The 15,102-nt window shown below is 38.2% G+C and overlaps 1 protein-coding gene across 2 annotated transcripts in view; it reads left to right on the top strand.

The window, feature by feature from the left end:
- Positions 1 to 13,804, top strand: part of SASH1 (SAM and SH3 domain containing 1) — a 232,954-nt gene extending 219,150 nt beyond the window's left edge. For both annotated transcript variants that reach the window (XM_036765879.1, XM_036765878.1), the window contains 3 exons: positions 4,743 to 5,863; positions 7,608 to 7,739; positions 10,259 to 13,804. In XM_036765879.1, coding sequence (XP_036621774.1) covers positions 4,743 to 5,863; positions 7,608 to 7,739; positions 10,259 to 10,522 — 1,517 coding nt within the window. In that variant the 3' untranslated portion in view covers positions 10,523 to 13,804. The remainder of the gene's footprint in view (positions 1 to 4,742; positions 5,864 to 7,607; positions 7,740 to 10,258) is intronic.
- Positions 13,805 to 15,102: the final 1,298 nt, after the last annotated feature.

The raw sequence follows: 15,102 nt of genomic DNA, 5'->3' as shown, positions 1-15,102 counted from the left end.
TTCCTGTCGGGATCACTGCTTTAAACATCATCCTTTCTCTCTCCCTCATCTTGAGCCCTCTACTCTGTGTTAGTGAAAGCAATTTTCATACCAGGAGCTCTCATACTGATATCATAGGCCAAGGTCTCATCCCCACTCCCCAACCCTGGCTTGTTTTAGATTTCAAGCTTACTCCCTCGTAGAATTAAAAGGCACAGTTACCCGGTAGAATCTGGTGAAATATTTATTATGAACAAGAAATGAGTGGCAAATGGATGAAGTATACTTTAGTGTTTCAAAGGAGATGAGATTTCATTGGTGCAGTTGCACCAATTAAATGCTGGGGGAGATGGGGATGTAATGGGAATGGGGATGGGGAAGAGTAAGAATGTGAACTTTGCAAGGTAGCTATGGCTGAGGAGTAAAGAATAGGTAGAAACTGGCCAAAAGTTAGAGCCTTTCTATTTCATGTCATAGTGCCAGTCCTAACCAGTTAAATCATTTTGAAGCACCTACTATGTGCCAGTGCCGAAGATACAAAGGAAGGCAAAAAACAGTCTCTATCTTCTCACTCACATAGCTCACGGTCTGATGGGGGAGATAACATGTAAACAACTATGGACAAATAGAATATAGACAGCGTAATTTGTAGATAATCAACCGAGGAAAGGACTAGTATTCAGTTATCATAACTGCTGTTACAGTCGTGGAATTTTGGAGTGAGAATGGACTTCAAAACTACTTAGTCTGATCTATATCTGAATAGCATTTTCTATGACATACTCAAGAAATCTCCATATAGCCTTTGCTTGAAGACCTCCAATGGGAAGGGGAACTATTCTACCTCTCAAGGCGGTCCACTCTATGGTCTAGCTCACATTATAATGTTCATCTTCATATCAAATAAAACTGCCTCTTTGCAACTTTAGTTACATTATATTGATGAGAAGGAATTATTCTACTCTTTTTTCGGAGCCTAGCTGAATTACTTAGGATATTATGTTTCATACCTTCTAATATTCCAGGGGATCTGTGCTCTCCTCAGTGTGGGTTCTCCAACCAGCTGTGTGAATCACAACCTCTCCATGTCCTCCCATAAATATTACATGAGGAAATCTATACAACATGCTGAGGCCTTTCCTCTTTAATGTAACAAGAATACCAGTGAAGCACGCCAGTTGGTCTATTGATTATCCTTTGCCCTTATTATACGACTGGCCCGTTTTTTTCATCATACATTTCTCATATTTTTTGATGATAGCCTTTATCCTACTTCTTATGATTAATTCTTTATTTGTAGTATGTTGTAGCTTGCTCACATGTACTTTGTTCCTCTCCTTTGGATGATCCTCAACTTAAAGAATATTAAATATATAATAAAGATCTTTGTTTTAGGGAGAAGATTAGGGTCATTAAAAAAAAACCTTTGAGATGTCCCAAAGACAATGCATCCTGATTCTCTTCCTGTTTAAGCCCAGCTCCTTGTCTGTTTGCAGAATTGGTCCAAGATATATACACTGATAAACATGCTCTATAGTTTGTCCATCCAGTCATATGCCACGGTGCTAGTAAATCACTAACTTGTCCTTGGGGGACAAGATTGTATTTTATGCTTGATGTGGCGGCAGAAGGAGACACATAAGGTTGGGAACTTTGAATTGAATTGAAAGTGAGAGGAGAATCTGTTTAGCATATTGAAAATCTGCAGAAAAATGAGCTTTGAAATTATATAGACAAAAACAAAAAGAGCTAAGGTACTTAAAAACTGTGGACAATGAACATTTAAAATTTACAAATATGTTCAACTTCTCCCTGCCAACTTTGTCCAGATGGTGATGAAGTACACCATGCATTACCCCATCTTATTTATTCAAACATTGATCAAACTTTATAACACATTTACGACTCCCACTGGGGAAAATAACCAAATGTTTATATTAATTAATGACAGTAATGCAGAGAAGAATATAGGAAAACTAGCACTTTAGACCATGGGTTGGGCAAACTGGCCTGAAGGCCAAATCTGACCTGCCACCTGGTTTTGTAGGGCTCTCAAACTCAGAATGGCCTTTTCACTTTTTCAATAAAGATTTCTTGTATTTAAACATACAAAACCCAGGCTTAGCACAAGGCCCAGGGTTTTTACCTTCATGCCATAGTTTACTGACTCTTGCTATGGACGCATTCAGGAGCCTCTGGGTCTGCCTCCTTTAAAGACTAAACTTGATCAGAAAAAAAGATTTTCATAGTCATTATTAGTCAGAGGATGATCATTTCCTTACTAAAACTTCCCCCTTGTTCTAGTAAGTCTTGTTGCACAGTCTTTTCTTCCTGGCTGCTCAGTCAGGCTAATATATACAGCACAAAAGACTTGCAGCTGTAGAACCTTAATTGTCTCATACGTCCTCTTAAATACAATGCACACCAATATTGGAATGTTGGGAGCTATTAGAACCAGGAGGAAAAACAATTTACCAGGTGATGATACATCAGGTTCAAACAAGCAGTGTGTCTTCCAAATATTAAGCTCTTGCAAGGCTAAAAAAAATAAAAGCAATCATAGGATAGAGAATGTGAACCCCTCCCCCTTTCCTCCCTTCCTTTTTATTTAATATGAGTTATTTATTGGACAAAGAAACAACAGGCAACTCATTACTAATCATTTTCTTTTGTGAACTCCCACTTAAGGTGAGGAGATAGTATTAAAAGATATTATTTACACATTGAGTTGTGTACACACACACCTCTTAGTTAAATCTTGGGAGACAAGTTAAAATTCTCTAGAGAGTGTTTTAAAATGCTGTTGCAATCATGTTCATTAATTCAAATGCTCATTGATTGGGAGCACAGGCAAGTGGAGTGAATGCCAGTTTGGGGTTTGAATTCTAGGCGCAACATTTACCCTCAGACCAGTTACTTAACGTCTCCAGTTTCCTCTTCTGCAAAATAAAGATAATACTTAAATTTCCTACCTTGTAAGATTATGAGAAAAGTATTTTGTATACTATATGGCACATTAGAAATGTAAGTCATTTTAATTATTATCATCGAGTACCTACTGTCACATCATGCTAAGTTTGCTAGGAATTACAAAGTACTATACATGGTCACTCCCCTGATTGAGCTTGCAGTCCATTTAAGGAGGCAGTAGTCACTGCAAAGACAGAATTTTCATATATGCCTCAAATAAAACAAATGCAAAACCAATTCACATGAAATTAGAATGAAATAAAAACTTACAAAGACAAGTAGATGGACTTGTAGTCAGCAACACTTCATTCAAAGCTGTCTTTGTATACCCAGCATTCAGAATAGTGCTGGGCACATAGTAGGTACTTAATAAATGCTTGTTGGTTTATTGATTACCTCCAGCTCCTGAGCTCTATCCACTGTCCCATTCTATTATGAGTTGGCTTTCATAAGTTGGCTTTTCCATTGATGATTGAAAAGCTGCACAGTGGGTGGAAGAAGGCCACATTGGGTTAACCATGAAGTTTTGTGTGTGAAAGGGAACATAAGACATCATCAGGGCCATGAATGGCCTCTGAAAAATGAGACGGGTGAGCTATCTAGTAAAAAGTGAGGGATGATAGCCCAAATGATACTAATTCACCTTCTCTCCTCAAAAGAACTACAAGAAAATCTGGACCCCCCATAAAGACTATACAGAAAGACAAGGATGTGAACTACACAGGATGAAAAAGTGTTGTTGGCTTATAATCTGCATCAGTAAAGGGAGTAGCCACATTGAGGAGATCATGGACCTAGCAAAGCATCATGAATTAGTCTAGAATGGGGCTTCTTAATTTTTTCTATTTCATCAACCCCTTTGATAGTCTGGTGAGCCTAATGCTTTTAAATACATAAAATAAAATATATAGGATTAAAAAGGGAGACACCAGGTAAAGAACCTCTTGTCTAGAATGAAACTAAGTACGATCTCATGCCACACTTGGTTCAGGGAAAATACTTAAATTTCTTAGTTGAAGGACTCCTAGAAGCAAAAATTTTATTTGCGTCTAGGGCAAAAGTAGTAGGTTAGACAAATTAATAAACCAACCAACAAGCATTTATTAAGTACCTACTTTGTGCCCAGCACTATTCTGAGTGCTAAGTATACGAAGACAAAAATCAAAAATCAAGCCCTCAAAGAGCTTATATCCTATCAGGAAAAACTACCACTATTTAAAGATATAAATGTATAAGGTAATGAGTGGAGGGTGAGAAGAAAGTGACATTAGCAGCTTTGGGGTAATCAGGAAAATTTTATGTATAAAGTGGTGCTTGGCTGAGTTTTGATAGAAACTAGGGATTCTAAGAGATGGGTGGGGAAGTACACTGCATTCCAAGTATGGGCAAAAGCATAGAGATGGGAGATGGAGTATTGTTTGTGATAAATAGCAAGAAGAGAAATTTGCTAGATCATAGAACACATGCTGGGTTATAATGTACAATAAGCCTGGAAAAATAAATTGGAATCACATTATCAAGGATCATAAAGAAACCAGAAAGACTTGAGTTCAAGTTTCATATGCTCACGTCACTTGACCTGAGTTTCAGTTTCCTTGTCTGTAAAATATAGATTATAATAGCATCTACCTCCCAGTGTTGTAAGATCAAATGACCCAATATAAGTAAAATACTTTATAGCCTTTAAAGGTTCTATACAGATGTAGGTTATTATAATCATTATATTAGAACACTTGCATATGTTATTGTGAAAACTGCTTAAAAAATTGATATTAAGGTTTTTTTTCCCCCAGGTAAAACTCGGAAGACTGTGCCAACTAAGTCAACCATAGATCCCCACTTTAAGGATTTCAACAGAAATCAGCTGGCCAACTACCCAACACTGCCTTTAACTAAGTCAATAGAAGCTTTGAAGGAGGGAGAGAAAGAAGCCCAGCTTATCAGCATTCACACTTCTGACATCTGTGGTGAGCCAAATGTGACCAACTCCAAGACAAACCGGAGAAGCCTACCTGTTTCCATCTGTCGGAGCTGTGAGACCCTGGAGGGCACTGAAGCCACAGAGACTTGGCCAAGGTCCCATTCCCTGGATGACCTTCAAGGAGAGCCTAATGCTAAACAAGATGTGCCTAAAAAGGAAACAGAAGCGCCCCCTCAGAATGTACCAGAAGTGCCCCAAAAGACAACTCTGTGCAACCTGAAGGCAAAAACTCCCTCAGATGTCTCTTCCATACAAGACCCACTGCTACTGACCCAAAGCATGCGATTTTCTGATCCTCAGAAAATTAAAACTAAGACATCAGACTGCCCATCCACAATCTCTTCACATGGGACAATTCCTTGTTTGCCTAAAAATTATGAAGCCCAGCCTGCCTCAGTTAAACAGACTTTAACAAGGACTCCTCTAGAGGGTCACAAAAAAGGGCATAATCTTGAAGGAATAAATAACCCTCCAGTCACCAAAGAAGGGGTTGAAGTGGATCAGAGGGTCACTGAGGCAAGAACACAGCCAAAAATTCCTTCACAGCCTCCACCTGTTCCTGCCAAAAAGAGCAGAGAACGCCTCACTAATGGACTACACCATGCACCCGTTGCCCATAGTGGTGCCTTCTCTAATCCAGATGTACCATGTTTGCCAGTTAAAAAGAATAGCCCTGTCAGCCCTAGTGACTGTCATACAATAACAGTTTGTAGGTCTTCCCCAGAACAAAAGCCTGGCAGCCCCCCAACCACACGGCCACCATGGCTGTCTGAACTCCCAGAATCCACTAGTATTCAACAGCATGGAGTCAAGCTGGGCCCTCCTTTGACAAGGAAGATCTCCTGTGCCAGAGGAGTAGATATGGACATGCTGGTAGAGAACAAGTTGCAAGCCGAAGGTATTGATCTCACTGAGGAACCATATTCTGATAAGGTATGAAGGTTCACCATCTGTCATTCACTTTCTTTGAAATGCAGGTTGCCCTACATTGGGCAGCCAGGTCAGTCAGGGAATGAAAGTCCCAACTTAAATCTGATCATCCTTTGAAAACCTCAGTGGTCCGTGGATACACGCTCTGTGCTCAGAATTCTGAAATGTTAATAATTCATTAGGAAAACAGTTCTGTTAAATGGAAGGGTCTCAACAGCTGAAATCAGAACTTTCTGCTCTGATTCAACCCGTTCATCCAAGTAAAGGGAGCCTAAGGCTTTCTTCACCCTACCTTGGCAGCTAGATTTTGTAGGGAAGACGGCTGGTGTTGAAAGAAGGTAGTCTAGACAACTCCCCAACGATGTAACTTGTAGAGGATGTGCAAACATTTGCTAGAGGGGAGTTCCCGAGAGCAATGGAAATAGAGCCCTTGCTTCATCTTTGCCATTAACTATTCATATAAGCTTAACCTCTCTGTGCCTTAGTTTCTCATCTATAAAACTGGATAAATCCTACCTGCCCTACTTCACAAAATGATTAGAAGGATCAAATAACAGAGGCATATAACACACTATACACATGTTCAGGTATTATTTGTTTTCAAGCGTATTGAGAATCTTTTGTAGGGTTATGGCAGTAAAGTAAGAATAAAAGAGCAGAAAGAATTCATATGAAGTTCCCCCAGTGCTACATGTATGATACAGAAATACATAGAAAGGTAACACTTCATTCAGTAAACATTCCCTGTTATGTGCCTGGTAGTGTGTGCCAGGCTAGGAACTGGAGATACAAGAGCAAAAACTGAATAACTCCTGCTCTCAAGGGACATTTGTAAAAAGTAAGACTTTTGGAAACTCTAAGAATGCAAAATGTGGCCCTATATTAAAAATAGCATCAATGCAAAAAGTACGGATTCTATAAATCCCACTCCTGCCATCGTGTGTGACCTATGTGATCCTGGGTAAGCCTCTCGACCACTCAGGGCCTCAGTTTCTTCATCTTTAATAAAAGAATTGGTCTAGATCAGGGCTGTCCAAAATGTGGCCTGCGAGCACAATTTACGTGCCCCGCCTACAAGCGTAGAAATTTACATAAATGCTTTAGTAAATGAAGCTGAGCTATCACAGAGCTCTCACTAAAATGGCAAATCAAAATATATTATCTATTGTTTCAATAAAAACCTAAGGTTGGACAGTCCTGATCTAGATGACCTTTCAGTTTCATTGCAACACCAAATCAATGATTGTACTAATAAAGAGACACATGGTTAATACTTGCTCCGCCTTGTTAATTTTCAGTATGCCCATGTAACAGGTCATCTTAGAGGAAAGAATATTCCATAACACAGTCCTTTTAGTATTTCAATAGTGAAATTCACTTACAGAGTCAAGAAGGAACCTTCTTTACCCTATTTTTGCTTTATAACAAGTAGTATTATAGAAAAGTTGAAATGTCAAGTCCTAAGAATGTATTTGTGATTTTTTTCTTTTTTTTTAACCAATAACTCTCATGAAGTTTAAAAACCTTCTGAAATCACACTCAGAAAGTCCAAATCAGTGCTTTGAGAATCAGTTTGTTTGGAGTGCTGTGCAATGACTCTTAAAATACAAGAAAATTGTATTTGATGCTTAGTTTTTTAAAGAATTTCCTTAGAAAATGAAGTTATTTGAAAGATAAGGAAAACATTCATTTCCTAATAGCAATCTCCAAAACATCAAATTTGCAATTATTTTCCCTTGGGTTACAGCATGGCCGTTGTGGGATTCCTGAAGCTCTAGTACAGAGATATGCTGAAGATCTAGGTCAACCAGAGAAGGAGACTGCTGTGAAGATGGACCAAATCCGAGTGAAGAACCTTAGGAAGCAGCACCGGATGGCGGTAAGCTTAGGCTCCATGCCTTCAGTCTTAGGAGTCTTCAAAGTAACCTCAACCTTCATTTCATGACTATAAAAATGGGTTCATAGATGGCTAAGAAGAACTGCAGAAGACATCCCCTTCCCCACCAAGTCAGAAGATAGGTGGGGATCCAGTACACAGGTGCAAAGTCCATGGGTCTTCCTGCACCAGAAAACATGCATTAAATGTGGAATTATACCTTGGAAAAGACCTAAAGTTTCCCTGTAGAAGTAGATATGGGAAGGTTTGCTGCTTGTGAGTTTTGGTGAAGCAGTGCAGTGTTCTACATTCTAGCCGATTCTGGAGGATGCTATTGAACTTAACACAAAATTGAAATTACAAATTACAGTCAGATTGTTCCCTAACATATCAATTGTGTTGGAACAAATGTTATAGTAGAACTGACTGTGTGTGTATATGTATGTATGTGTATGTACATGTATGTATATATATATGTACATAAACAATACAGACATAGACACAGAAACACGCACACTTTTATACTCTTATTTTTAGTGTATATTCAAATTTGTCATGGAAAGTATACTTAAAACATTTTATACACATCTTATTTTGTCCTATCCCATAATCCCACCCACAGAATAGTCTAAAGGACTTGATTTTGGTCTGCAGAGACCATAATTTGAAAATTGTTGACTCACAAGGATCACAGTGAGACAAGATAACAGCGATAGACAGTAAACCTGTATAATTGGGCAGTCAGAACACATAACTGGCCTTTGATCCCATTCCAGATACTTTCCCCAGTGTGATGGCTGCCAAGATGATCGATGCCATCATCTGGAGGTAAACATAGCACACTAATTCATTATGCTGGTCTTGACATTTGAAGCCTCAGTGCCATCTCTTTCAAATTGTAATTGGAGCCATTTACAGAGCACTATTTACCTTTAAAATGCCATCATAAAAAACACAGGCAGGGCCAGCCTTAAGAGTTGGCACCCGCATGGAACAATTCCTCCCATTCCTAATATATGCCCTTCTTCCACCCAACCCTATCCTTTCCTCAAGTTGCTGATCCTTTACGTTCCACATTAAATTTATGGGTGTTTGCCTCCTGCTAATGTAGAGATGTCCTTAAGGGAAGTAGTATTTTAAGGAATTGGTTATTTATGCATTAGTGTGAATGACTTAAGCAAATGCTTTCTGAAATCAGGTTTTAATAGGTGGGAGTATAGAAAGAGAATAACAGCTAATTCAAGTTAATTATTAAGTACCTGCTGTGTGCAGACAATAGAGGGAGGGGATGCTATCCAAGAGAAAAAATGATGCAGAATGGTAGGTTGGGCTCTGAATGAATAAAATTTACTTTCTTTAGGAGCACCTTGAAAGTGGTATCTTAAATTGCTTTGTATCTCCTACATCCCTTGCATGCAGGAAGCATTCAATAATTATTTATTCAATGACTAATATAGAAATATGTTTAATATGATCATACATATATAGCCTATATCAGATTGCAAAGAGGGGAGTGGAGGAAGAGGGGGAAATTTAGAACTCAAAATCTTAGAAAAGCAAATGCTGAAAAATAAAAAGAAATTAATTTAGAAAAAAATGTTCATTGATTTATAATTTTGCCTAGTGCCAGCTCAGTATGAGGTTTTAATAGAAAGAAAATTGGCTCAGCAATCAAAAGGGCTCCTTCTCTGATGCAACTGTTTAAAAAAAAGATTAATAATACCTGTCATACCTATTTATCATAAAGGTTGCTAAGGTCACAGAGTTTCACAGCATGTAAGAACTAGAAAGGCCCTTAGAGATCATTGAATCTAACCCTTCATTTTAAAACTAAGGAAACTGAGACTCCAAGAAGTAAAAATATGTCCAAGATCGTATGGTTAGTTAATGATAAAACTGGAACTAAAAGCCAGATCTCTTACTTTCAACTTCTCACCCAATACCATTTCCATGAGATCATTCCACATTCCAAGGGAAATAATATATATGGAAGCACTTAGATAAAGTATATAAAGTACTCAACTGAGGCTAAATTAGATATAGCGGATAATTAACTGGCCTTAGAGTTAGGAAGAGATGAGTTTCGATGCTATCTCTGGCACATACTGGCCATGTCATCCTGCTCAAGTCATTTAACCTCATAGGATCTTAGTCAGTCTTCTAGTACCACAGGCTGCAGAGTATGTGCTGATTGATCTACATTGGTAAAAAGAATTTCCTCACCAGAAGTTCCCCAAAGCAGTGACATCGCAGGTCTGGTTTTTGCTCCTAATCAAAAAAAATTTTTTTCTCTTCTTTTTTAAATACAAGGTAATGATAGGTGTGAGTTTCAACAAATTAAGACAGTGGAAGAATTGTATGTGACATGAGCAAATGATCCTAAACTTTGGGGTCTTTGAAAAGCATGGCATGGGCTCAAAGAAGAGCTTTAGGCTTGATGTAACAAATCACAATGAAAGAGACCACTGCTGAGTGATGTGTACAGTGAAGAATTCACAGCATTCTCCTCTCTCTTTTTCTAGATCCCAAGTGGAGGACTCACAGAAATCTGCAGAAAACCCCTTTCCCCAGGATGTGTGACCTCGGTCTCTGACTGGCTGATTTCCATTGGTCTGCCCATGTATACCAGCATCCTCACAGAAGCAGGATTCAACACACTGAGCCAAGTGCCTTCTCTGTCACAGACTTGCCTTCAGGATGTTGGCATCACAGAGGAGAGACACATAAGTAAGCTCGTCACGGCAGCCAGACTCTTCAAACCACCCCTGAACCCGGAAGCCATGTAACCGAAAGTGGGCATCCCATTAATATCCACTACCCTTTCTTTCACTGTGCTTAATAATACCTGTGCAATTTCTACAAATGGCCTCCAGAAGAGCAGGGCTAGCCTTGGGCCTGGCTCTAGCACAGCCAAGTGGAAGCTCTATCAAGAACTGGAAACTTTCTTCTCAGTGAAGACAAGTAACTAGGGCCATCCTCTTTATCCCCCAAAGGAAAGTCAAAGAAGAATTTTCATTTTGGAAGTTCATGGGAGCCACCATGCAAACCTGAGACAGATGTCATTTGCAAATCTGTCTTTTTAGGGTAGGATAAGAATCCGTGAGTTGTTTGAGGGAGCTAAGCTGGTTTCCCAATGTATTGGAACATCATTCTCCTTCCTGTTGCTCTGTATAGTACTGAGCAGCCAAACAGGTTTTAGCTAGGCCAAAGTAACAGACTCTGGAGTTAGTTTACAGTATTGCTCATTTTCAGTTACTCATGGGTAATTAAATGAGACTGGCACCAGGAACAAGAAAAGTCTTGTTTTGGTTTGGTTTTTTTTTTCCCTTTGATAAAGCAAGTTGTTTTATAATAATTGCTTTCTAGCAATCAGCTTTTTATTTGCCTTAATGTAAGCTCTTAAGCAGTATCGTAACTAATGTCCAGTCACCTGTAATCATATTTCCTGATCTTCAGCTTAGACTGCCATCTAACATCCTGGGATGTTTCTGGACAAAAACAAAAAACTGGCTTTTTAAATGTCTCACTTTAAGATGGCCAGTGTTTAGGATTGCTTTTCAGGCACAGCATTCATGTTGGGTTTCAGTTGTTAGACTAACAAAATCAGTAAATATGTCTGCAATTTACAGAGATATTTTTTTCTTGTGTGTGTATATATGTGTGCGTGTGTGTGTGTGTGCAGTAACTGCCTTTCATTTTAATCATTTTTAATATCGTTAACGTGTCGATCATACTCCAGCCTCGACTTGGTATTATGACCACAGCCATTCCAGACTTTATTTTATCTGCTCATAGGTCATCTTTGTAAAAGCCATTAAGAAACTGAATTGTTCAGGAAGAGGTTTCAAAGAAAGAAAAGAGTTCATAGGTTGGTTTTTTTTTTTGAGAGTTAAGGTGTTTATGTTGCATTTTTTTTGAAGTTGCTCTTTTTCTTTTGTGGATGCTTGTTGTATTTCAAAGAAAGTTTCATTTATGGAGGGTCAGACAAATGATTTTTAGCCATATCTGTACATGTATTCACAAACCGATGTAAAATATTTTAACAAGTTCCATCTTTTTGCAGCTTAATCTCCTGTTTTCTAGCAGATGCCGAATTCAAAGAACTGACCTATTAGGTAGAGTTACGCTTTACTCCCTCCAATAACATCTTTTTTAAACTTCTTATTACAAGCACTCATTTGTACAATAGATGTCACAGTCACAATTTTGATAACTTTAGACGGACACCGGGCTTTGCTTAGTCGATAGTTACAAATGCTTTCATTTATGCACAAAGTTCCCCGTGAAAAATTATTTCATTACATCCAAAGTATCTTTTTATATTCTATCACTGCCAGCAGGTTTTTGAGGTAAAGGAGAGAATCTTTATGGTGACATTTTTTAATGGGAAAATTAGGCATGACTGAATGCTTTGGTCAGTGGCAAGACTTTAATTTTTTAAAAACAAAGTAACGACTATATTAGACTTAATTTTTTGTTGCCATTTTGTGTTCGTTGATTTGTTTCTCAGTAATATTCAGCTTTTCCAAGATCTGATATAAAGGAGATGCTCAGAAACAGCCTAAGAACAGTTAAAGCTGTCAACTTTATACTTAACCCTAATTAGCATGTCGTTTTATCCCAATTAAGCACTTGCATTCATGTCTCTCACTTCATTTTTATGGAAACATGGCTTACTGGGTGCCCAGAGGTTGGGGGTTGCTGGTGTGACTAAATTATCTGAAAATATTTCAGGAGATAAATCATGAGATGTGAGGTGGGAAGTGGACTCTCTTCCTCTCTTAACAATTGGAAAAATAAGACAGAAGGCACTCTTTGGAAGCTCTCTATAAGCCACTTTAGTTTGAAGCCCTGTAAGACCTGGATCAGAGATGATAAATTGTATTTGACAAACCCCAGGGAAGGAAATTTGATCTGAATTACTGAATTTCCCCCTCCCCGCCCCCCTGTAGGTATTTTATTTACTAGAATCAGGAGAAATAAACTTTTGAGCATTTCAGAGTCAGGCTAGACTGTGTCACCTTGCCTTTGAAATGATGATTATATTGGGAAAGCAGGGGAGGTTTGAACCAAATCTAAGAACCATCTATAATTTTAAGAAGTGGGGGTGGGGGGGTGGGAAGGGGCAGTTTCTAATTTAAATAATCTGGGAAATGTGTATTTTCAATCCTGGCTTTTCTGTAGTTTTATAATTTCTTTTATGTTTGATCTCCTTTTGCTTTATACTTTTAACTTGATCCTCGAAAAGCCTTAAGTTTCTGTGTGGTTGTCAGCTGAGGTTTGAATGGTCAGCCTATATACTTCATCTGACAGGTGGGAGGTTTAATTAATTCTCTGTTGGGTGCAATTCTTGAGCAAAAGTTAAGCTTGTTGACTGTTGGAAAGCACAAAAGAAACCTACTGAGCAAGTTCTGGCTCTGGCAGATACTTGTTACGTGTCCACTGTGTGTAACTTTAACTTCAAAAGTTGTCTGGCGGGAGCCAGTCCCAAATACTGTTTACATTCCCAGATGATTTAGCTAACACATAACATTTTGCCAATGCCCTGTTCTCCTTCTCGAATCTAAGTTTGGGTGAAGTTGTAAGATTGCTTTATTGGAAAATAGTTCCTTTCCCTAAGTGTAGCTGGAGAGGTCAGTTCACCACGATGCTGGTGGCATCTCATTTGCAAGGGAAAAAAAGATTGTACTCTGGGTCCAAGTTACCTTGATTCTCATTTGTCATATTTAGGGGAAACAAAAACTGTCAAGCAAGTGACATTAACAATTAACAATGTTGCACTTTCTGTATATGAAATCAATATTTAAATAACTTATTTTTCTCCATTGCTGTTCTTAAACAATGTAAGTAGCTGTAAGATACCAGTACCAATATGTTCTTGCAATTTGCTTCAGCCCAAGAAAGCGGTGTATTGTTTTAAAAAAAAAAGTGTAAAAAGTTATTGTGCTGTTTCATTTAGCAAAAAAAAAAAAAAAAGTGGACAAAAGGGTTTTCCTGTGTATCAAAACTTGTCTATAATTATGTCATTTCTGTTGATAGAAAAAAGTAAATAAATTTCTTCAACTGAGTATGTCTGAGTTTTCTTTCAACTCGCATTTCAAAAATGAAGAACGTATTATTAGAAATTCTTTAAAAATAGAAATGATTGTTATGTATGACAAATGATGCATTTATAAACACTCATGTTAAGTGATCTCCCTTCCTATGGAAGTTACTCTTTGCTATCCTCCTTGATTCAGATTCGGAACGACATATTCATCTATATCCACTTATCTGCTTGAGTTTATTGTTTCCAGTTAAGTTTTACTTTCTCTTCTTCATCTTAAAGTATATTCTAATATCGTGGAATCTGAGACCTTTAGAGGACCTCAGTCATCTCCCTAGGCCACCTCTCCCAATGCCATGAAAAAAGTCTGTTGTAAGGAAAAATGAAGCCAAATCGTTTGACAAATTATTATGGCTAATGGGGGACTAGAATCCATACTTCCATAATGAGGAAGGAGGAAAGAATTAACAAATTATAATAAGAGAAATTAACCTAGATTTATTATGGGGATGGTGGTGTAACTTAACACAAAATATGTGATCATGAACATTTGTGCAAGTAGAGTATTTTAAATATACTAGCACAGTTTGCAGGGAGGAAGTGGAGTGAAATCTATCAAACTATTTTGAAAAGCTTAAGAACTCTGATCAATATAGCTAGTAGTCAACCACAGTTCCAGAGGACTGAGGGTGAAACATGCTACATCCTTCCTAGAAGAGGGGGAGATGGACTCAAGAGGCAGAATGAGCTGTACATTTTAGACGTGGCCAATGGTGTGCGTGTGAGGGGTGGGCTTTGTTTTCCTTGATTATGCAGATTTGTGCCTATTTGAGGAGGAGGCAGGAGAGAAAATAAATTCTTTTTAATCGAAATAAAAAGTTTAAACCAGTCTGGAACAATGGGAAGCGTGTTAGAGCCAGAATGTTGTTGTTCAATCATATCCAACTCTTTGTGACCCCGTTTAAGGTTTTTGTGTTTTTGATTAGCAAAGATAACTGACATTGTTTGTCATTTCTTTATCTGTTCTTCCTCATTTTTACAGATGAGGAACTGAGGCAAACAGGGTTAAATGACTTGCCCAAGGTCACACAGCTAATAAGTGTTTTAGGCTAAGATTTGAACTCAGGAAGATGAGCCTTCATGACTCCAGGCCTGATACTCTATCTACTTCACCATCTAGCTGCTCCCTGGAATAAGAATACCTGGGTTCAAATCCCAGCTCTACTAATGAAGAGCAACATTGGGCAAGTTAATTAACCTCTCTTGGACTCAGTTTCCTTATCTGAAATAAGGTTAGACTAGATGGATGGCCTTCCAGCT

The sequence above is a fragment of the Trichosurus vulpecula genome, chromosome 7 (genome assembly GCF_011100635.1).
Source record: "Trichosurus vulpecula isolate mTriVul1 chromosome 7, mTriVul1.pri, whole genome shotgun sequence".
Lineage (NCBI taxonomy): Eukaryota > Metazoa > Chordata > Mammalia > Diprotodontia > Phalangeridae > Trichosurus > Trichosurus vulpecula.
This window is presented reverse-complemented; position numbering and strand designations above follow the sequence as displayed.